The sequence below is a fragment of the Hippichthys cyanospilos genome, chromosome 17 (assembly GCF_059441005.1).
Source record: "Hippichthys cyanospilos isolate Australia breed blue-spotted pipefish chromosome 17, RoL_Hcya_1.0, whole genome shotgun sequence".
In the NCBI taxonomy this organism is placed as follows: domain Eukaryota; kingdom Metazoa; phylum Chordata; class Actinopteri; order Syngnathiformes; family Syngnathidae; genus Hippichthys; species Hippichthys cyanospilos.
This window is the reverse complement of record NC_142385.1, coordinates 6,268,321-6,290,891: the sequence shown is the minus strand read 5'-3', so window position 1 is coordinate 6,290,891 and position 22,571 is coordinate 6,268,321. Positions and strand designations below refer to the sequence as shown.

Here is a 22,571-nt window from a genome sequence, read left to right as displayed (position 1 = left end):
ATGCATGCATATATGTGTATGCACTGTATGTGAGTAAAATACGGTATGTATATGTTTCTACATATATATGTACTATACTATGTACAAGTATATACATACATGTATATGTAAATATGTATCTATATAAATATATGCATGTGTATAGTATGTATGCATACATAAGTATGTAGCTTTATATAAAAATGTACAGAATTTTTATACATATATGTATATATTGAGATATATATGCATATGTATACATCATACATACTGTATATAGGTAACATACATTACTGTATACTATGCACATATTCACTTTATATATGCACTGTATAAAATATATCACACAGCCATAATGTACATGCTTGGTTGTTTCAATGAGTACCCTAAATCTTTCCCAAAGTAGCACCAGCTCGTATTTGAGACAAAACTAAGTCAATACTTGAAAATTAGGATGAATTATTTGCAAACAGAGAATCCTCGGGATGCTTTTCACGGCCTTCATTACAGTTCTGGGTCGTTGCAGAATCTTCAACTTGTGTTCATTAGTGTTCGTGTTCGTGTAGCAACTGTCGACATACACTTCAAATCTGCACTTGAAATCCACAGCAAGTAGAACATTGACAAATTGGCTCACGCTCTCATCAGCAGTTCCCACAGAGGGGGAAGCGGTGTGAAAGTCAGTTTAGGACACGGAGTGTTCGATTTACCGCGCTTGTGCTTATGTGTTGGATGCTTGTGGGCAGCTGGTGTTTTGTGTTTACATCTGAAGAGCCAACGATTCAAGGAGACATACTTGGCTTTGCAGCTGAACTCGTTCCTTCAGAAGCTTCTCTCTTCTTCCCTTTCAAACGTTTTGCCTTTCATCTGTGGCCCCCTTATCTTTTAGGTTGAGTTATTACCCTGATTGCTTATTGGTGTAAAAATAAACAGAGGTTAGTCGTGAAAGGCAGACCTCGAATCTTCGCAACAAATAATTCCTCACTTCGTGGCTCGGCCTTAATGATGACGATCGCATCCCAAATAAAAATATCTTCATCAGGAATGAATAAAAGGTGGTTCCAGTAGCATATAACTTAATCACGACGAACACCGCCGTCACATAAGCGAAGCTATACATCTTAACCACAACAAAACCTGTGGCATCTGAAAATATTTATTATATGTATACTGTTTATAGGACATCCCCGAGGGCCTTAGTGTGAAATGCACATGAAAAGCAACGTTTTATAATAGGTTGACAAACAATATTTATTTAGGTTCACAAAATGATAAGTTAATTATCAGGTAGTCCACAAATATTGTGGGAATGGTCTCATACAGTCATACAAAGTGGGGGAGGAGGACGTACATGAGAAACCATTTATGAACAGGCCAACCTAGAAAACACTCAGATTTAACCAAATAAAGTATGAAGCATGGGAAAGATGAACTCAAGAACAACTTTGTTCAAATTAATACCAAGGGACATTATTATTTCTTTTTTATTATATCCCAAATTGCCCTCATATTTTTAAAAAAAAAGAAAAAAAATCCACCTGCTTGAATAAAATTGTTTTTCTCAAATAAAAAAACAAAACAAAAACACCAAACTGGGGCGGACCCTGCATGTAATATATTGCCATAAATCAGGGTTACCCCCGAGCTGCCCCTTGCCCTCCCTTAGCAAAATGGAGGATCAGCAACTGGTTCCGCATGTGAATCTTGCAAAATTCCCTCTGTCGTACGCTATAGCATTCTGTCAGAATTACAAGAAGATTACATTGTATTAGGACCACACATGAAGAAATATACTGTATTTTAAAATTAGACCGACAATTATATTTTGGAAAAAAAAAATTCTAAAGAAATAAAATAGCTGTTTTGTATTATTTTTTTGTATTATAATTGTAGCTCAAAAGATTTAAGTTGAATTTCGAAAAAAAAGGCTTTCGAAAAATGTCATAGCAAGAACAAAAATATACTTATTTTATAGTAAACTAAATTGTGTTTTAAAAAACACACCCTTTCTTAATGATATTGTTTTACCTCCAGCCTTTTTTTCTTTGAAGGTTTCACTATGCATTTTTTTCTTGAATATTTAGTTTTTTCAATGTGGCCTTCATACGTCTCCAGATCAAACAACCTGTCAGGGATGTTTTTGTTTTCTCTCTGTGAGATGATCTGATTCAAATTAGTTGTCCTCGTGAGCTTGGGAAAACTTGAGTAATTTTACTATAAAAGATGTTATTGACAAGTCATGCAAAACGTTTACAAAGAGTAAAAAAAAAATGGAGTAGTCACGTCCCCTCTCCCCAATTTAGAGCCAGTTTAGCTGCTTTAGCCGAACCACCTCCCAGATAATAAACTATCATCGTTACAAACAATATTATATTAAACCACTAGTCGTGTGTTTTTTTTTTCCTTGTAGAACCCATAATCTCTAAAGTATACAGTTTGTAGACATCGGTTGAAAAATAAGTTGTGTTTGCGGATAAGCTAGCGAGAACCAAACACGTGTTCTGCATTTAAGAAAAAAAAAAAAAAATGTTACGAACATGTCCCGCGTCATCAGCGCAAACAGTTGGTTGAAGAAGAATCCCTGATTGGCTAAAAGAAGTCAGGTGACCACCAGGTGAGGTAAGAAGAAGCCCCGCCTTGACGATGGGGATGACAATATGGAGGTGTTTCCTCGAACGCGTGTATTCATGTGTGTGTGTTTACATAGACATTTATATAGATTTACGCGTGTGCGTTCCGGATCAAAAACGCACACATGCGCATGTACACACTAATGCGTGATGCTTCAGTCACTTAAAAAACACTGCATTGCAAGTTCCTCTCCTCGTCATGCAGCACAGACAGTTGCAGAAATACAACGAGACCAGTGAGGAAGGGGGAGGGGCAAATCACACCAGCTAATAAAAAGTGTTAAAGGAGGGAGTGGAAAAAGAAGAAGAAAAAAAAAAAAAGAAAAATCTACAAAATTTGCTGCCTTGAATGTCCTTGAACATCACATAGAATCCTTGGGCATGACGTTTTATATTTCCAAATTCAAATATTTCTCATTTGTGTTAGAACAAAAAAATAAGATTTCACATATTTTCTTATTACTATGCATGTGCGTATCTTTTTATTTCTACTTTCATATTTGCATTGGTTTTTCTTCTCTTGAAATTGTTCACCCAAAGGTTTTCTTGGTTTGCGTTATTCCACGTCCGTCCATACATCTTGCCCATCCATCCGTTTATTTTTTTTATTTTTATTTTTTATTTTTTGGAAAAAGATAAACTCCCCGCCGCTTTGGGTTGCTGGGGCAGGTGGGGGTGGCGTGGGAATTCATCTCTCCGCCTCCATTGCTACGCTAGCCTTTTGCTCGGCGCCCGTGTGGGGGTTGACGCCCGTGGGCCAGGCGGGGCATGGCTGTGTGGGGGGTTGCCCCTGAGTCCAGAGTCCTTGCGGGGGCGGCGGCACGTTGGGCACGTTGGGGGGCATCCCCCAGCCGCCGACTTGTGGGGCCGGAGGCGAGGTGGCCGCCGACGCCGCCATGGGGCTGCCGCTGTTGAAGCTCTCGGACGCCTTGAGCCGGGAGAACATGGTGAGGGCGTCCGGGAAGTTGGGGGGTGTCGCTGGTGTGTTGGCTGGTGTGCACATCTGGGGGTAAGGAAGGAAAGCCAAGGTTTAGTGCTTTTCCAAAACAGGAAGTGGACATTTTCACCATGATGAGCTGTGATGGTGTTGACTTAGAAGCTCCCATCACCGCCCCTTGTCATCCCGTTCCTTTCAACTAACACATTTGGTGGAAGTCCTACCCCAATTATGGATAAAATGAGTAATTGCAATGACATTTTCAGTTGACAGGACTTGCATAATGGCCACCCTTGAAATGGCTGAAATCAGGTGGATTATTCATATTCGCACAAATGCAACAATTACTATATTAGATGGCTGTTTACTGTAGACTATTAGGGCAGCATAGAACATATTACAAATGCATTTCATACTATATTAGCTATAGTGTCACATTTAACGTTAGTGACACGTTTTAACTATATGAATGAGCAACTTAAAACAATAAGGTGGGGGTGGCGTGGGAATTCACCCCCCCCTACACAGTGCTTAGCAGCAGAGCTACTTTCTTCTTCTAAATCAAAATTTGGTCTATGAGACAAATTTTCGGGCTGAAACAGCACATTTGAGTCAGTGTGGTTTGTTAAAATGTTATCAGCAGGAACAGCAACTGTCAAGTCTGTAAGCATCGAAATGTGTAGTCATATTGTAGCCAGCCTATATGGAGCACACTCACGCTGCTAGCTAGCGGCTAAATTTATACTAGATTGTTGTAATTTGAGCCCGAGCCATCGGTAAACACTGGCAACTGGTGCCATAGGCCAAGGTAATAAGTGGTTTGTTAGCACCCTGATTTGACAATTAACCATGATTTTTGAACGATGAGCTGTTTTTTGGGAGTTAAGAGCAACAGGTGCTGTAGAAAGACCTCAAGCTGTGCGCTGCAGGAAGAACTTCAAAATGTAAAAGTAACAGTAACAATGTAAAGAGGCACTTGTGGCTATATATTTGGTCAATTCAGGTTTACTCTGAAGGGCTTCTCACAACAATTCTGGCATGTTTTACTGTCATACAGAGCATTAACAATTGTTGCTGCAATTTGTTCGACCTTTTTGAGAACACGGAACACTAAAATACGAATAAACGGGGCAAGAAAAATGCTTTCAATGTACTTGAGTCATTAAATCTAGACAAACTATAGATTGACAAATGTTCAATTAAAAAAATCATTCAATAAGTTTAATTCAATTTATGATGCACCGAACAGGTCGGTTTTCCTCACTATGGAGAAACACGAAAATAATTGTTGTGCCAGCAGCCTTACTGTTGGCTGCCAGGCAACACACCCGGAGAGCGCACACACTCACACACGACTCATGACTGTACCAAAAACAGCAACTTGAAGCTTGCAGGCTCAATGTTTTGTGCCTTTAGCTTACTTCCTCCAAACACACATGATTCCTTGCCAGGCTTCTTCCTTGAAGTCGTTTGCGACAAGGAAAAAAACAACCTGCTGTATTCCAGCGGGAGGCAAAGGTGGAGTCACATTCAGCCAGGAGGCTTGCCATCTAAAAATAAGATGTAAACATAACACAGGCACACGAGCAAAGTCAAAGACAAAACTGCGAGTCAATCATGGTCCCACAAAAGTAATGGAAATCGAAGGCTCTTTTATATCCAAGCCCCGAGCCGCAACAGAACTTGACATTGAGCCATAGTTGTCATTCTACTTCATACATAATTTACCAGTTTCAAAGCGAGAAGCTTATTGATTGGGAAGCACTTCAGACACAAGATGACCAAGGGTCAGGTGACAATAATTTGTCTCTGACAGATGGGAGGACCGAGACCGTTTGTTGTCTCATTCAAAAGGTTTGAGATCGGTATCTAAATATCGGTCAGGGTAAAGGCTGCAGTTACCGTGTAGTTTTGGTATTCGTAGTGGGGCTGTCGCTATCGACTCTTTGCAAAAATGGATTATCTATTAATCATTCAATCAAATAAACAAGTAACTAGGCCCCGATGCAATTCCCTAAATGAAAGTTTCTATTATTTTTTTTTCTATATTAATAATTTACTAGGGTTACTATGGTTAACATTACTGCACTCGTGATTACTATTTAAGGCATACATGCCCAAAGTCTGGCCTGCGGGCCAATTGCGGCCTGTGCTCAACATTTATCAAATCAATAATGTGGCACTATTGACCACAGTTAAATGTTAAATGTAATATTTGTACAAAAACTATTTTCAGCCATAAGGGGCATTTAAATGTCTTAAATTTTTGGCAAAGGGTTGTAAATGTTGCTCTGCTTGACTGTGAAAACCTTTCCTGCCCACATGCCACTTGATTAATTTAGAACATAATTACTGACTAAACTGTGTAAAGTAGCTGATTACATGAATGTATAATGTAACTGATTAACACCTTACTACTAAAACTAAAGTAAAACCCAAAGTAGTTGATTACTTCAGTACTTAATTCATTTGGTATCGTCCGTTTTAAGATACTCCTTAAGCCACGGGTGTCAAATTACGGTCCTTGTTGTTCATGAGCCTCTCCCCAAAACACCTGATTCAAATCAGAAAACATGCAGGATACCGGCCCTTGAGGACTGGAGTTTGACACCTATGCCTTAAGCCAAACACATTAAAAAAAAAAGAAAAAAAAAAGAAAAAAAGATAAACATTGAATTCAGGATTCTTGAAAAACAACAAAAAAAATGGGATTGAATGAGTTGAGAAAAACATTTCCAACAACCCTTGAGTGCAAACAACATTGAAAGACTTCCTGGATTTATATTTTTCACAGGAGACTACATCGCCACACCCTCGTTCACACAAAGTTTTACAATTTCCTTTTGTTTAAAACTTTAAAGTGTAACTTTGAAGATCCCAAATTAAGGTCGGATACAACCTGGATTCAATCCAGCATCATATGTTTTGTTTGTCATGCATGCACCCACATGGATACTGTACATAAATACTGGATTCAGTACAGCAGCATGTTTTTCTTTTTTCTGTAACCAACCTCTTTCAATGGCCGCTCTGTGACTTTGCTTAAAGATTGCCTTCGTAGCTCAAAGACAATGGTCCTCACGAACTACAGAATTGCTTTCACCCAGTGTCCAAAACTCATCCTATGCGGCCACATTTCTGTGACCAGTTCATGTTCTGAATAAATAGGTTTAGGCCAGGGGTGTACAAAACCGATCCTCGAGGACTGTATCCTGCATGTTTTCCAGGTTTCTTTCACCGACACACCTGATTCAAATTATCAGCTCATCAGCAAGTTCAGCAGAAGCCTGACAAAGATACTGAATCAGGTGAGTCGAGGAAAGAAACCTGGAAAACAGGCAGGATACGGGCCCTCGAGGACCGAGTTTGGACATGCCTGGTTTCACACTAAAGTAGTGTTTGTCTTTGTTTTTTTCTTATTGGTGGGGCACCTATATGCTTTGTACTGTGCCGTTTATCGCGTTTACCAGAATGACCTATCAACGATTCTAAGTCACGGCTCGGCCGCCAAAAGGGAGCAAATATGGCTGCCACCATGGTGTCTTTGACAGAAACTTTCTGTCTCTTAAAGCTAGCGCTAATTAAGCCAGTATAACCAAAAAACAACTGGATGCCATTTTTCCAATGAAACAAATAAAGGTTTTCCTTCTGAGCTCCCACAGTACACTTAAAGACTTTAGACCAAAGAATAATCTAATGAAAACAAGCTCTTTGGTGGACTAATAAATATTAAGCTCTTGAAAAACAGGATAGGCTGGAAAATACTATTACTTTATGCCACAGCTTTGAGCCACGCTCTCCTGTAGTGAAAAACAAAATAACATTCCTCTTTGGGAAGGGTGTATGTGCGATACTAAACCAACATGCCCACTAAAAGTGCTGCTTCTTAACATTCTTGGGGTCACATTTGGCTGGGTAAGACTGGTCCATAGGTTCTCCCTTTGGCATGCTGTTATGTAAGGTGAGCATGTCCGCGGTGCACTCTGACAGGAAGTGCTGGCTCATGTCTTTGAGGCTGTTTCCTGCGGCAAAGCGACACCAGAGAAAGTGCTCTTGACCTCTACAGCTTTTTCTGAGCGCACAACGGTGGTGGCTAATGTCTGGATTTGTTTATCTTCGAAATGTGTCAATGGTATTCCTGTGGGTGGCTGAGGATAAGGCCTTCTATGCCCTTGAATACAAAATGAGGGGAAAAACATGACACCTGTCCTCTCAGGTTGTCTGCAGAGACCTCTGACTCATCCATAAACACCATGCAGTTGCGTTGACCGGCTAACGCATGCTGAGACCACACACTGCAGTTTACACGATCGGCTTTTGTTTGAGAATCAGGAGACTCGAAAAGGAATGAAGAACTTGGAGGGTGGGAAATATTTGAAAAGTTTCCATAAAAGCGTATGTCCTCAGCTCCATATGGATTGACAGGACTAAAAAAAAGGATACTTCATTGGTCATTTGTCCTACAGCAAATAAAACTTGACAATGTTACATCCGAACTAAGGGTTCCAATGATGTTTTGGTCACTATCCATGAGATTTGCAAAGTTCTCTATGCATAATATATGAATTTCTATATTTGCCAAATGAAAATCTTATTGTATGTCATGACTACAACAGATTGTTAACAATAACAATAGCAGCATACTTTTATATTTGTTACTAGTAAACCATCATTAGCATTTACAGTGGAACAAAAAGAGCACATGCATGCAACAGCAGCCTCCCAAAAATATCCCGCTTTGCTTGGTGACCGGCAACCGACAAGCTACATCAAGCTGTTTTACAATAAAATACTTGCTAAAGCTGTCACCTTAAATTACTGAATAATCTGCCTTTTACGGAATCAACCGAGAGGAACGTCAGTCCAAACTCTGTCCTAAATGACTAGGTTACTGAAAATATTCTAAAAACAGTCAGACCTGAATTACTTTGAAATGCTAACATCATAAAACTATAGAAGCTTAGCGAAATGTCAGCATCATCAGACTATAGAGACTTAGGGGAGAAAAGTTATGAATACTAAAATATTTTTTCATGTGCAGTGTAAAAACAATGCCACATTTGTACCATAAAGGTCACTTTAGTACCAGATTGTGTAGTCAACAGAGGACGGATACAGATATACAAAGATGTTTATTCATGGCTTTATTAAGGCAAAATAATTAAGTGATCACAAGATGATTATAAAGATTTTGAATTATGGTACCAAAATATTATAGTAAGTGCTACGTATAAATAATATACATGTATACAATCAGAAAACATGAATACAAAATATAGAAAGGATTTATTTACCTTTGAGTGACGCTTGTTATGCCCACATTCCCTAGGAAGGGTTATCTCCAGCATCGTTTCCATATAAATCATCTACTTACTTTTCTCTTTAACATCACTAGCAATTTTGGGACCCATGGCTAACCCTTTCAACTTTGAATTAAGCAGTAAAATGCACTATAAATACGGTTTTGTAACCACTCACAATGGAACAAAGCTTTACGGTTCCGCCATTTTGAAACAAGTGCGGCCGACCAATAGCAGACCCCACATCAACGTGAGGAGACGCCGACCAATAGCAGACCAGAATTGTAGTGACGCGTTGCAGGGAGGCAAGTGTGAAAGCAACTGAAAATAAGTGTAATTACCCAAAAACGCCTGCAGATGTAGATAAAACAACACAAATACAGCCAAGCCCCTAAGGTCATGACAGTTGTTTTTGTCGCAAAACCGGGAAAATACCATAAAGAGAGGATGAAAAAACTCAGTATTCCACAAAATAATGCAAGCCAGGAACGCTTTAACACTGCGGTCCACTGTACAGCACATAGGAAATTCATGTTTTCTCGATTCCTGGGTTTGGAAGCTGTGAGTTGCTTTCGTCACTTTGGTCTAACGAAAGCAATGATCGTCACATGCATTATGTTTACAGAATATATCTTGCAAACGTACTGTGTGAATAAAAGTGCACCAAGTGAAAAATGAAAAAAAAAAAAAAAAAAAAACTCCCTTTATTGATCCGGACCAAACACGTGGACCGAAGGACTTTCCTGGTGTGAATACACCCAAACATTTGTATAAACTTTGTCTTTGAAATAATGTAGACCATGTGAATTTTGATACATGGCAACAAAACCACAATTAGAAGAGCGAACAATATTGCATGTCAACATTAACTTAGAGCGAGCTGAGTTTGCCAGGACTATTTTTAAAAAGGTTGCTACAGTGCCCGTCTACATAATACAACCTGTCTCTCGACATGGCTACAGCTGGCAGCTTGAACACAAGACTACTGGAAAATAAATGGAGTGAGTTTCCACAGCCAGATCAAAATGGCACATTGATAAAGCCACATACATCTAGACAACTTTAGAGTGGATGTTTTAAGCTGCTGGACTGACTAGTTAGCAGACTAGCATTTGTTTTGTTTTTTTTTTTTCCATAGTAGGTGACATGCATTTGTAGGTGAGAGTCGACCTTAGAAACGAAGCTTAAGTGACTGAAACAAAAACAGTTAATGCTTAACTTCACGTTTACTACTGGCTGGCAATGAATGTAAACTACCAGTTAATCAAAAACTGAATAAAGATGGTTGATGTTTTTTGGAGACATATTATTTTGTTGTTCGAACGTCAACCCCCTACTTGTAGTGAAAACACTGCTGAGTATTATCTAAGAATGTTCAGTCTAGTAAGCGGTCTAGCCATTTGCTTTTACACATGGAAAAGAGCAGGAAGATAGACGGTATTAAGAGTTTGTGTTCAAAACACAGCCAACACCAAGAGCCGTTGCCATGGGGACAACTGTTAGAAGGAAAGAGCGCAGATCTTCTGTTGACAGGACGAGGCTCTGTGGTCACGGCGGCCATGGCAGCTCTCTTGTGAGTCAGTCTGCCGGCATGAGGAACGCGTGGCCGATGGTCGGCAGCAACCTTAAAAAACATACTGGGCTGCAGCCAGCCTTCACGCACCTAAACGCTCCACCGTTTGTGGGTGAACATGCATGCGTGTTTGTTTGTGTGCAAACGGATGAGATGGAAGTTATTTCCAGCCTCACCAAACGCATTCCTGAGAAACTGAAGAGACTGAAAGGGAGAAGTGGGGGGGTTCTCTCTTCTTACATGCTATGTTACGTTATCCACTCTTGATAGGGTATGATGTAATGTTTGCTTTTGTTTTTTTTTACAAATAAATGAATGATCTTAATTGTCAGTGCTGCAAATTAGAGACAGAATTGTTAATTTTGACGAATTGGATGGCCAATTATAGATAATTTTGAAACTAACTTGAGGAAATTGAGTTTTCAGACTTATCAGAGACTCTGCGAAACCTGAGAACACTGCATTTTTTTTAATTATAAAATGGAGATAAGTAAAATTTTAACATTTCAGTGTTTTTCGAATGTTGAAACTGATTTACTGTAAAAAACTGGTGAGAGCTATTAGTTGTCGTTTAACGTTTTAAGACATGATGTTGTCCCTTAGAGATTCTTTAACTTTTTGGAAGCTTTTTTTTTTCTTTTAATACATATCTAAGATTTATGTTGCTTAAAATATATTAAAACGAAAAATCAGCATTAAGCAAATGTGAAAATCTACAGAATAAACATGCTTAGATATTTCAACAGTTAAGAATTGATTTTTTTTCCAAAGACAACATTTTGCTTACTGATAATAAATGTAGGCTGCAAATATCTTTTTTTGGCCTTGACTACTAAATAACTGCATTGTATTATCCCAGAAAAAACACTGTAAATGTACCAATGCTAAAATATCTCAATAAGACTGTTTAATATGAATACATGAATAACAAATCCATGCACTAGCATCTGCAAATAATAATAATAAAAAAAAAAAAAATCTTCCAGTTCAAAACATGTTTTGTTGGATCCCACACAAATGTTTTAGTTCAAATGACTGAAGATGTTCCACCAAAAAGAATGTAATATACTTAAATTGTGCACAAGGCAAAAACTATGAAGAGAATAAAGGCTCATAATTCGCTGGCACTTAGTGAAAGTTTGGTGATAGTCAATGACATGTTCTACACAGACCGATTCAACAAAAGCAAACTGCACTTTCATAAAGCCATTGTGTGACTCAGATGTGGCATTATTTTTTTTTTTTTTTTTTTTTACATGAGTTCCTGCACATAAAAAAAAAAGATGCTTTTTTCCCCCTTGAAACGAGGCCACCAGGGACCGCTGAACCTTTCAATCAAGCAAAGTAACTGTCCCTTCCTTCCATTGAACAAACCAGACGCTGAGCAACTGAAATCCCTCTCACAGACATATACATGCGCAAAGTTGATCATTAGCCAGTCCACCTTGTGTTTTGTATGCTTATGCCAGATGTACAGTGAAATAACATGAGGAAGATGGAAAAACATAAGAGGCCACAAAAGGAAGATAGGAGAAAATGGACTAAACGGTGCATTTGTTGCACTGTGCAGTAGTCACTACAGTAGCAAGCATGCTAACAATAGATGCCAAGGATATCTCATACTGTATGTAGAAAGTTCCGCTTGGTAAAAGGGAAATTGGGGCAAAGGTCATCAGGAGGCAGAGCAGCTGCAAAGAAAACACTCAGGTTCAAATTGCCAAGAGAAGCACTATCTGTGAGTATCTCAACAGGTTGAGGTGACAGGTCTTTTTTTGTTTTTGTTTTTTCATGGTAAATCATTTTGCTTCACTCCGCAAACTTGAATGTAGACTGGTCAGGATCGGAAAACAGCTTAGGGGTTATGAACGTGATCTAGGAGAGCAGGAAAAGGATGAACTAAGCTTGTGAAGGTGCGAGCACAGAAATAGTAGGATTAAATCTCAAGGTAGTGTTGAAATGTCATCTCAGCAGCCAGGCTGCATGCTACTGTTTAACCTAAGGAAACAGTAACAGTAATGATTTGTTGCAAAAGATGAGCTGGAGTGCTTGAAGCAATTCGTCTGGCCTAACCGCAGCACAGGGACCTAAGGGTGGATTCGACACACCAAATCTTTCCGCTAAGATGTGTGCGTTTAAAAGCCATTGTGTGAGTGGTTAGGGTTCTGGGAAGCTGCACTCCAGGAAACGTGGGGGCCAACATGCTGGAACAAGCAGAGCACTACCCTGGCTTCAGATGTGGCCAATGGCCTGGCATGGAAAGTGCATTGGCGTACCACACACAACCTCACACCACTGCATGCACTGTGCATTTAAAACACGCTTCATGAATCTATTAACATAAAAATGAGTGCGATCGAAATGGACCAATTATAAACTAATCGCTATATATAGTTTTTTTTTTTTCCCAACAACTACAAAGGAAATACTACTTTAGGAAATCTAATTTAAGTATCTATCCATCCATGAATGTCTTTTTTTATTTCAGATTGATTCCAGGAATATGAAGCAATGTTTTTATGAAGCAGTATTAATTACTATAATAATTAGTATAACAGTTATTAAATGGATCAATGACCTTTTTCTGACAGGTTGAAATGTCAAGTGCATCATGCACCATATTTCACATCACATCACCGCATATCCGAAAAGCGGTTTCTTAGCGTCCTTAACCAGCGATTGAATATGATTCTTTATTGACATTGTGTTGATGTTGGTACCGATGCAATGCAATCGCAATAATTTGGGATAAAAGAGACACCATGAGGAATCAAACTAATCAGAACGCTTCAAAGCGTGGTAAGACTACTGCACTAACCATGTATTTGGTGTGTTAATTTTGAAGACCTATGTAATGCTTGACATGACTACCAATCCTACTCTTCATTTTAGTTTTAATTTAAATAAAGTTAAGACTTTAAATTTAGCAGTCCTGGTAAAAATGCATTAAATATTGTAGTTTTACTCCATTATATGTGATTGTCTGCAATAATGTCTATTGTGGCAAACATACAAAGCAGAAGGCTCAGGCCAAATACCTGGCATTGGCATCCTATTAGTCCACTTAGCCAGACATATTGGTGCAAACAGTCTGCTTTATTTGCTCCCTCGTGGACAACAAAAAACCCAGCGTCTCTAATGCGATACGTCTCACCGAGTGACGACAGATGGAAGGTGTTTCAGACAGACAGAAATGAGAGCAGACAGACAATGCAGTCCCGTCATGATTTATGAATGGCATATTACATCTGCAAGCGTCTGCACGGGCACAGTACCAAATCCAAATCTAGTGTCTGAGATAAAAACTTAAGATGAAAACGGCTGGAGGCCGGCACACCGTGATACAAAATTTTCAGCGCAGCGCAAAAACAACACCTGAAACAGACTCGTTTTGTTGCTGCACAGAAACTGTACATTGACCTTAATGAAATGCGCTGATTTCACCTTGTGTGTGATGGCAGTGATAACCAGCCATTATGGCACAATAAAGTCAGGGTCACTAAAACATTGTTTGTTCCTGACATTTATCATACAGTAGGGGGGTACTCATTCGTGTGAGAAGCTATTGTTATCTAACTGGATTAGAGCCACCGTGTTTTGAGTATTTTTGGTATATGAATATCTTACATATATAAAATACGATTTTTTTTTTACTGTTTTTTTTTAAACTTAGATTTTAAGTATGCTTAGCAGCCCACTACTTTCCTCTTCCAGATGTATCAAAAATTTTGGTTTATGACACCAATTTGACAGCTGGGATCACAGTCGCCATTACTACTGATCCCACTTATTATAGCATATTTGGGCATGTTTTCTTAAAAATGGGATCAGTAGTAATGGCGACTGTGTTGAGCTGTCAGCATCAAAGTGTGCAGTCATTTACATCTATCACGCCAGCCTATATGGAGCACGAGCACTGCTAGCTAGCAGTTAATTTATGCTAGACGTAGCTAAAATAGAGCGTGAGCCACCAGTAAACACTGGTAACAGATGCACAATGCCAATGTCACAGTCAGTGTGTTTAAGTTATATGTCAGCGCCCTTGAATGGCACTTGAATGGGTTTTTGGAACAACGTTGATTGTATTAGGATTCGGGAAGTAACAGCTGCAGTGGAACATGCTTTCAGGAACAACTTCGAAAATAAACGACACTAAGGCATTTTTGTCCATTTTTATTTGTTAAACTTCGAAACTAAACGAGACTAAGGCATTCTTGTCCATACATTATTTATTAAACTCAGGTTTATTTTGAAGTTGACCTTTTCAGTGTTTCCGACACATTTTACAGTCAAGAAGAGCATTAATAGTTGTTGTTACAGTTGGCTTGCTATTTTTTTTTCTGACGTGCACACTTAATAGTGGGTATATGGGTCAAGAAAAAATGGCATGACTTGTTTTTAGAAGATTTGCATGCGTTACTTGAGGTTCAGCCCTAAACTGCATAAAACTATGGGTTACTTAATTTGTAGCACATTTGCATTTTGTCAACATTTTGTCTGGGTGTTCTCATTGTTTTAGTAGTGACATTTTCCTTTATTTTCTTTCTTTCTTTATTTATTTTTTTTCTATTTTTGGACCCAATAAAACCACTTAGACTGCACCCTCATTTTTCAAACCACCTAGTCCTGATTTTATTGCCGGGAAACCACATGAGGCCCTCGCCACATTTTCTTTAACAGGCATAACTGTGGCAGGATTAAAGCAGGCTTTGTCACTGTTAGTTTCTCGGCTGAGTCACATGATGATGGGGTCACATGTTCCCGGACAGCTGTGGAAGTCATCCAGCTGGGCCACTTCCGTATTTCTGCTCACATGAGGATTCACTATGTTCATTGAAGCTGTACAAGGAGAACATGTCATCATGGAAACGCTGATGATGATGGAGTAGCTCTGGGAAGAACAATTGTTTTTTTTTTGTTTTTTTTTTTTTCCCTCCAACATCCATCGAGACACTTGGAGAACACCCAATGACATGCAGACAGCATTCATCAAAGATTACATGGAACAGAATTTTTTTTTTTTTTGCAACTGTCATTCAAACTGAAGTAGTGTACAATGATGAAATCGTCAGTATTGGGTATCACAGGAATACGCTATAGTGTGCTTGTATTGGACTAGCAGTCAATAACTCAGCTTGGTTAACTCTCATCCTTTCAGTATTTCCTTAGCTTGAATGAGAAGGGAACTAGCTTTACTTTTCCAATTTATAACATTTGGAAAATTTCAAAACAAATGACTACTCAGTCATAATTATACCAAAAATTAAACTAGTACTGTATTCTCTGTCAGCCCACAGCCCTCCTAAGTACACTCTACTTTTCTGTCTCCTTTCTCACTCTGTCACCTTTGCTAATCACAAATCATACCTTTATCTTCACAGAGTATTGGAAATTACAGAACGAGAATGATCTGCTCAGTGCAACAGAGGCAGATGTAGACTAGAATAGACTACAACTGTGTAGACTTCAATACTGTTTGCTCAATATGTCCCTATGTCCAAACCCTGTAATTTGGTTTTATTTTTTTCAATATCAAAGACCGAGAAGGAGATACGAAGTTTCATATTAGGTCATCAGTTCAAACTTATCTCTGCATATGCCTGTTAAATTTTGAATTTTAAAACTCCATATTTTCCCATATTTCCAGAATCATGAGTACGCCATTACCGATAAGTCACTGACACTATACACTTTTGATATATCATATACTATGCCGACTAGTATCGGCATAGACCCTGATCCACGGTATTCATACTCGCCCACACCTTGAAAAATATGCTACATTTGAGTAAATATTGCTACATTTGAGTAAATATATCAGTGTATCATAAATGAAACATAAATATCCATAATACCTTTATTTTAACACATTAAAAGTTCACTGGCTGTGTTTTGTGTTTCACGTGTCTGCACATAAAACTGTAACCAAACACACACTCTGATATATGGGCAATTGTGTTAAAAAAAAAAAAAAAAAAAACTAGGTTACTTGCAGGCAGTTCTGGTTGTTCCACTTTCACCGCCTACATTTTAATTTACAACACATCCTGAACAGCAAAAACCTCGACATAGAACGTGAACAAAAATTTCGATGAAACAAGGGACAATAATTTTGACAGCTTTGGTGCAGCATCTTGAAAGTTTGATTTCTTATCTAGTCATCATGCTACGAAAATGTACGTTTCCATCATTTATATTTCATTTCCCATAGTTTCCAATACCTTTTGAAAGTTTGATTTCTTATTTAGTCTTCATGCAATGAAAATGTACGTTTCCATTATTTATATTTCATTTTCCATAGTTTTCAATACCTTAAAATTGATTATATTTAAATATTTTTGAATACTTGCATGGGAACAATTTATGATAATTACGCTCAAAAATCAGTTCATGCAACTTATTGAAAGTGCGGCCTTCTCGCATAAATGCTGAAGGTGTGAGTATTTTAGATGCACAAAACAATGTGAGGAGGATATCATACAATAAGAATAAAACATCCGACAACCCCAATGTAAATCCTATGATCCCAACACCGAGATAACCGTTGAACAACTGTCCCACATTTGGGTTTGTGTAGCACACTGAAAGTGACACACAGGGTCTACATTTAAAGAAAACAAACTCACTTGACAGCAAGTCTGCGCAGTTGACAGCGGCTCTTTTAACATAGCGTGCCCAAGCACACACACACACACACACACACACACACACACACACACGTTTGAAGAAAAAAAAAAGGAAATGACGGCAAGAGATTTAGCATGCTAAATCCTCCAGCATTCGTGAAACTACTTGTTCTGGTATGTGTGCCAACCCCAACCTTAAGTGACTTTTTGCTCTTGTGAAGAGAAATGGGAAGGCAAGTTTACCTTTTGGAACAGCCTACACCAGATATGCTTGGTTTCCATGGTTACAATAAAAAAAAGTGTATTTAAAAGTGCGCATTCATTGAAGTCAAACGTGGTGGGGAGACAGATTTCTTTTGCGCAATTCAGGTTCCTCAAAATCAATATTTGACCATTACAGTGACAATATCCGCAGTTTTATTTATTTTTTTTTAATATCGATGACAGAGATGGAAAAAATGTTTCATATTTTAAAAGCATTCATATTTTCCACTGGTTTGTAATTGTGAACCTGTGCCAGGTACCTATTAAGTTCTCTTCATCTGTGAACCAGCCTGAGCTTCTGCTAATGCTGTCTTAACATTAGCATCGAGCTAATGGGTTGTAGGCTAGGAACCCAATTGAATTTTTTCTTAGGTACCAGTTTGATTTAACTTGAACAGTATGCTTTTATAAATATTGACTGTGTGCTGAATAGGAAACGTAAGAAAATCTATCACTGACATTGTCACTTGCACTATCAAACTGAACAAAAAAAAGTGAGAATTATGAGGCATTTTCTTCTGTGACATACAAATCGAGATGGACAGGGTAATTAGCTGGTTCACTGACGGTTGGGAATTCTGGCGATGGCCTGGAGCAGATTTTGGTCTTGATGCAATTGAGGCAAAAGGGAATGCAGCACTTGCACTGTTAATTCAGCGCCAAATATTTGACATTCTGTGTAAGAATAACATGACGTCACTCAGGGAAACAGGTGTTCATGCCAGAACATTCAGAGGTAAATTGTTTAGCAAAACTTTGCTCGGCAATTAATAAGAAAAAGTCAACAAGGGTATTTTGCTTAATACTATTTGTTTATTCGAATAAGATATTTGGCACCTGAGAGTAGTAGGCTTTGCCGCTGTTTCCTCCATTAGCAATTAACAATACTTGGGTTGAACATCAAAGTATTTTTTCACTTTCCAAATGCTATTTAGATTTTTTTACAGTCAAAATAAAAAATGCTGCCATATCTGAAAAGTTCATTTTAAAATGATCAGATGTACAACATAATTATCATTTATGTGCAGGAGGATGAATAAAATGTAATTAGTACTGACGGCTACGCTGAATGTACTTTGAGAGGTCCAGGCTCAATTCCAGCTCACCCTGGTCTTCCTATGGAGTTTGCATGTTTTCCCTCTGCCTGCGTGGCCACTCCCACAGTCCAAAAACATGCATGGCAGATGTATTGGACATTTTAATTTGTCTTCAAGTGTGATTCTGAGTGTGAATATTTGTTTGTCTTTGTGTGCCCTGCGATTGGCTGGCAACCGACAACCCAAAGAAGCCTGGGATAGCCACCAGCCCTAGTGAGGATTAGCGGCTATAGACAATAGATGAATGGATGGATGGGCTGCGCTAACAGGAGGTGTTCTGGTTAGTCCGTCAAAGTTATAGAGCCATTACAAAGGTTAAGTAAAGTTGCTATAGGAACAATTGAGACACTATTCTCCTTATCGCTAGCCAGTCAACCATCCGAATAAATTGAAAGTTTTAACTTAAAGGTTGTGACATATTTATACTTGAATGTCGCTCACACTAGCTTTAAACTGAAGTGAGGGACAATTAAGTCTGAGAGCACTGAAGCGGAGTGAATTTAATCTGTATTGCAATGAACATTGTGGCCTGAATAGCCGTATGAAGGCTGGACATGCCAACTAACTGTACTACTGTAATGAGTCACACACACACTGTGTACAAGCTCAAAATACATGAATGTAAAGCACACAGTTGGAAAAAGGCGTGCATGTTGGCATAAGCCAAAAAGAGAACAAGAATTTGTGATTACGCAAGAACACGCCTCTAAACACAACACCGCACACATTAGTGAGGTGCCCTAAAGTTTGTAGCAATTTGTTGGACTAACGAATGGAGAGAAAAAAGGGTTGCGGATTAAATTGAGAATTATGATATTTTATGAGATTTTTTTGGGTTGGTGGCTACAATACTCAGAATGAATTAAAATGATAGCTATCAATTCAAATAAACAAACGAGCAATTAAATTACTATATACAGTATTATCAAACGGTAACTGTTTTTAAATGTCATTACGCACTGTAATTTCCTTCTTAAAAGCTGAGTTTGGTCTCTGATGAATGATTTTAACATCAAACTTAACACAAGGGCTAAAGACCATTTACACACTCCTGACTTCTGAATTGTGATGCGGATGTGCTCGCCCACCACAGTCAAACACAAAAAATGCATAATAAAAACACTTCTAAGCAGCATCAGACTGCAATAACTAAGTGGTAATTGGCCATCCGCGAAGTTAGCCTCTTAAAATCACCTCACTCGGCCACACACTTTTAAAGGCACACACCAACACAGTAAATGTGTACTGTATGTGTGACTTTTAGCTTCATTACACCCGAAACATTATTTGTTTACGTAAGTAATGCCATTTTTCATTGGCACAAAATGAAAGAAAGAGCAAGTCAAGAATCCAGAGCGCTGCTTAAAGTTATCAAAATGTTTAAAGTGTAAGTTTGTGTTTATGTAGCACCAACACCTTCTTCCACTTTTACCCCACAATGATGTGCCTCCCCCCCGAATGTTGCTGATGTGTCATGTGAGGGGGAGTAGCAACAAGCATATGAGATGAATACAAGCACAGTAGGACTATTGAGAAAGGCACTGCCCCTCTTCCAGGAAACAGTGTGTATTTTCCGTTCTGGACAAAAACGAATTTACTTATTAAAAAAATACAATTAAAAGAAAAAAATCATGAATGCATTTGAATTTCTTTTTTCCTCCTTGGAGGCCCCAATGTGTCAGCGTGGCTGACGCCTGTGTATGTGTGTGTGTTTACAGTATTTCTGGAAGATCACAACATGGCCGACATGTGCTTTGTTATTGTTAGTAACAAACCAACCCTCCAAGCCTGTGAGGGTCTTATTGCCCTTCATGCAACCTAGGACGCCATTAAATACTTAAGGAGATTGTTTTAACTCACAAAATAATCGAAAATTATCCGTTTTAAAGTTATTTCCATGTCCAAACTCACCATTTGATGATGATGATGACCATAAGGGATGTTTGTTTCTTGGAAAAAGGCACTGAGGGCAGTCTAAAAAAAAAAAAAAAAACGAAATAAAAGAGAAGTTAGGTTAATATTTTGTAGCTTTTATTTTGAACAGAGAGCGAAGCCAAAACCACGAGCGAAAACGGCTTGTTTCGCAATAGAACAGGCATGTGGCGAAACAAATGCATGTCCGGGTTTGGGACATGTTAGTTGACAAAACGGTGGGCATTTATTACTAAATTGCACGTACAAGAACAACGCTGTCGTGGGTAGGATTATAGTATTTAATCTAGAGTAAAGTCTAATTGGATATGCGAGGGAATGCGTTTCGCAACTAATATATTTTAAGCCTCTATGTAAAATTCATGTGTGGGTTCCAATTTTTCATGTGAAATGCTTTACATGGCCTTTGATGAAGTATTGGGGGGGGGGGGGGTCAAAATTGTTGGGGAATGCACACGAGCGCGAGCTAGCTTGAACGTAGCAAACATAAACAGACGCCGCGTGCCGACTTCATTTTTCTTTTCCCCTCACCTCGAACTGCCAATGTGCCGCCTGCAGGAGCTGCTTCGCCTGGTCTGCCGCACAACCCGCCGTCAGGACGAACTGGTTAATCATGACTTGATGTTTAAGTTCATCCATTTTCGACGAAGTCCGTGTCCTAAGTCAAAAGCAGACTTTCGACCCGTTTTCCTCTTTTCTTCACTCGAGTTGTATTCCGTTCTCCTCCCCTTCAGTCGTCCACCATTACAGCCGGCTGGGCAAACACAAATATTTACTGTAGGAGCGGTGGAGGGAGGGAGCTGCGTGATTGCCACCAGAGTTTAGCCAATCAATGTAAGAGCAATGCGGATGGGAAATGTAGGCGAAAACAGGACGGACCTGGATCACCCGTGTCTTTTAGTCGTCTATGACTGCCGTATTTAGATTTATAATGATATGTACATCTCAAAATCAAGCAAATATAAGTATCAAAAAAGCAACTCAGAAACAATGCCCCCCAAAAATGCACGCAGTGGCTCTGAACTGCCGCGTGAGCATTTTGGACGACGGTTTGTTTTGGTCTACAAGTCCCATGAGCACCCGCTTTGTTTGTAAAGCTCAAGGAAGGCTGACTTTTGTGAATGACGGCCGTTCTTGTCCAATTCCGTATCGCTCGGCTTCGCTCCTTTGCCAAATATGGTAAACAAATCCACCAACGCCAATTACGTCCCTACGAGTTAATTTAGGGACATCTGACAACCATGAGCGCAGAATTATTATTTTTTTGTGTACACGTATTGTGTACTTTCTGCACTCACGTTCCTGTGCATTGTCGACAAATTCAGTTGTCTGCTGATACAAATAAGGTGCATTTATATTTACCTTATCTGGTACAAAACCGCTGCAATGATGTTCAACACGAGTCAGTAAAATTATAAATAATATTGTAATTGGAAGAAAATTGAATAAAGTTGTTATTGTGAGCACAGGAAATCAGTCACGCGTGACTTGTGCAATACGACATTAACGTCAAATGCACGAACAACAGGATGCGGTGGAAGGGCAGCATTAGAATTACGTAATTCCCGCAATACTACTTCCTTTGTTTAACTGCAGATGTGTAAATGTATGCGTTAAGGGAATGAGGGCACTTAATGTAAGATTACCAATAAACGATTGCGTTTTCGTCCCAATTGTGAGATACAAAGCAACCCCACATTAGTATACTTTCGCCTTTTGACGCTGTTTTATCAATGGCTGGTTTGTAGGAAGCAGATTCACGCCAATGAAAAGAAGCGTTGGATAGCATTCCCCCTGGCGGACAAAAGAACGCTCTCATGTCTTTATCCGTGAGAAGTATATTACTGTATGTTGTGAAATACACTGTAGCTACATTGTTTGTTTACGACGAACCTTCGATTCTACAACGGCGTCGTAACTTAGACGTAAGGCGGAACTTCCATAAAATAAAACAATAACACAAAGCCTAACCGCTTTAGTTACCTCAAACAAAAACCTAAAACGAAAGCACTGAAATATTGACGCGTTTAATTTGTTTGAATATAAAGGATAACATTTACAAAACCAGAAACCGCTTTATAATGTGCCATACAGTGCATCTACATCGCAGCCGTTGGTTCCAATCTGTGCGCTAAAATTAAATAGCTGAAGAAATTGCATGTCTTTTTCAACTGGGCTGTGGACCTCTAGCGGTTTGTGGTGTAATTGCAATGGCTTACCGAAATTAATAATAATA

General features: G+C 38.9%; 1 protein-coding gene across 1 annotated transcript; it reads right to left on the bottom strand.

Moving 5' to 3' along the window:
- Positions 1 to 1,204: 1,204 nt before the first annotated feature.
- ubald1a (UBA-like domain containing 1a) lies at positions 1,205 to 21,089 on the bottom strand. The gene is made up of 3 exons (XM_088438412.1): positions 20,867 to 21,089; positions 20,315 to 20,377; positions 1,205 to 3,612 (listed from the first exon to the last, which is right to left on the bottom strand). The coding sequence occupies exons 1-3, from the start codon at positions 20,972 to 20,974 to the stop codon at positions 3,298 to 3,300; spliced, it is 486 nt and encodes a 161-aa protein (XP_088294538.1). The 5' UTR covers positions 20,975 to 21,089; the 3' UTR covers positions 1,205 to 3,297.
- Positions 21,090 to 22,571: the final 1,482 nt, after the last annotated feature.

Excerpts from the sequence above, each read along its gene's own strand:
- ubald1a (XM_088438412.1), bottom strand. The coding sequence starts at position 20,974 with ATGGATGAACTTAAACATCAAGTCATGATTAACCAGTTCGTCCTGACG. Across the intron at positions 20,378-20,866 it reads CGGCACATTGGCAGTTCGAG|ACTGCCCTCAGTGCCTTTTT; the intron begins GTGAGGGGAAAA and ends TTTTTTTTTTAG. Across the intron at positions 3,613-20,314 it reads GTCATCATCATCATCAAATG|ATGTGCACACCAGCCAACAC; the intron begins GTGAGTTTGGAC and ends CCTTACCCCCAG.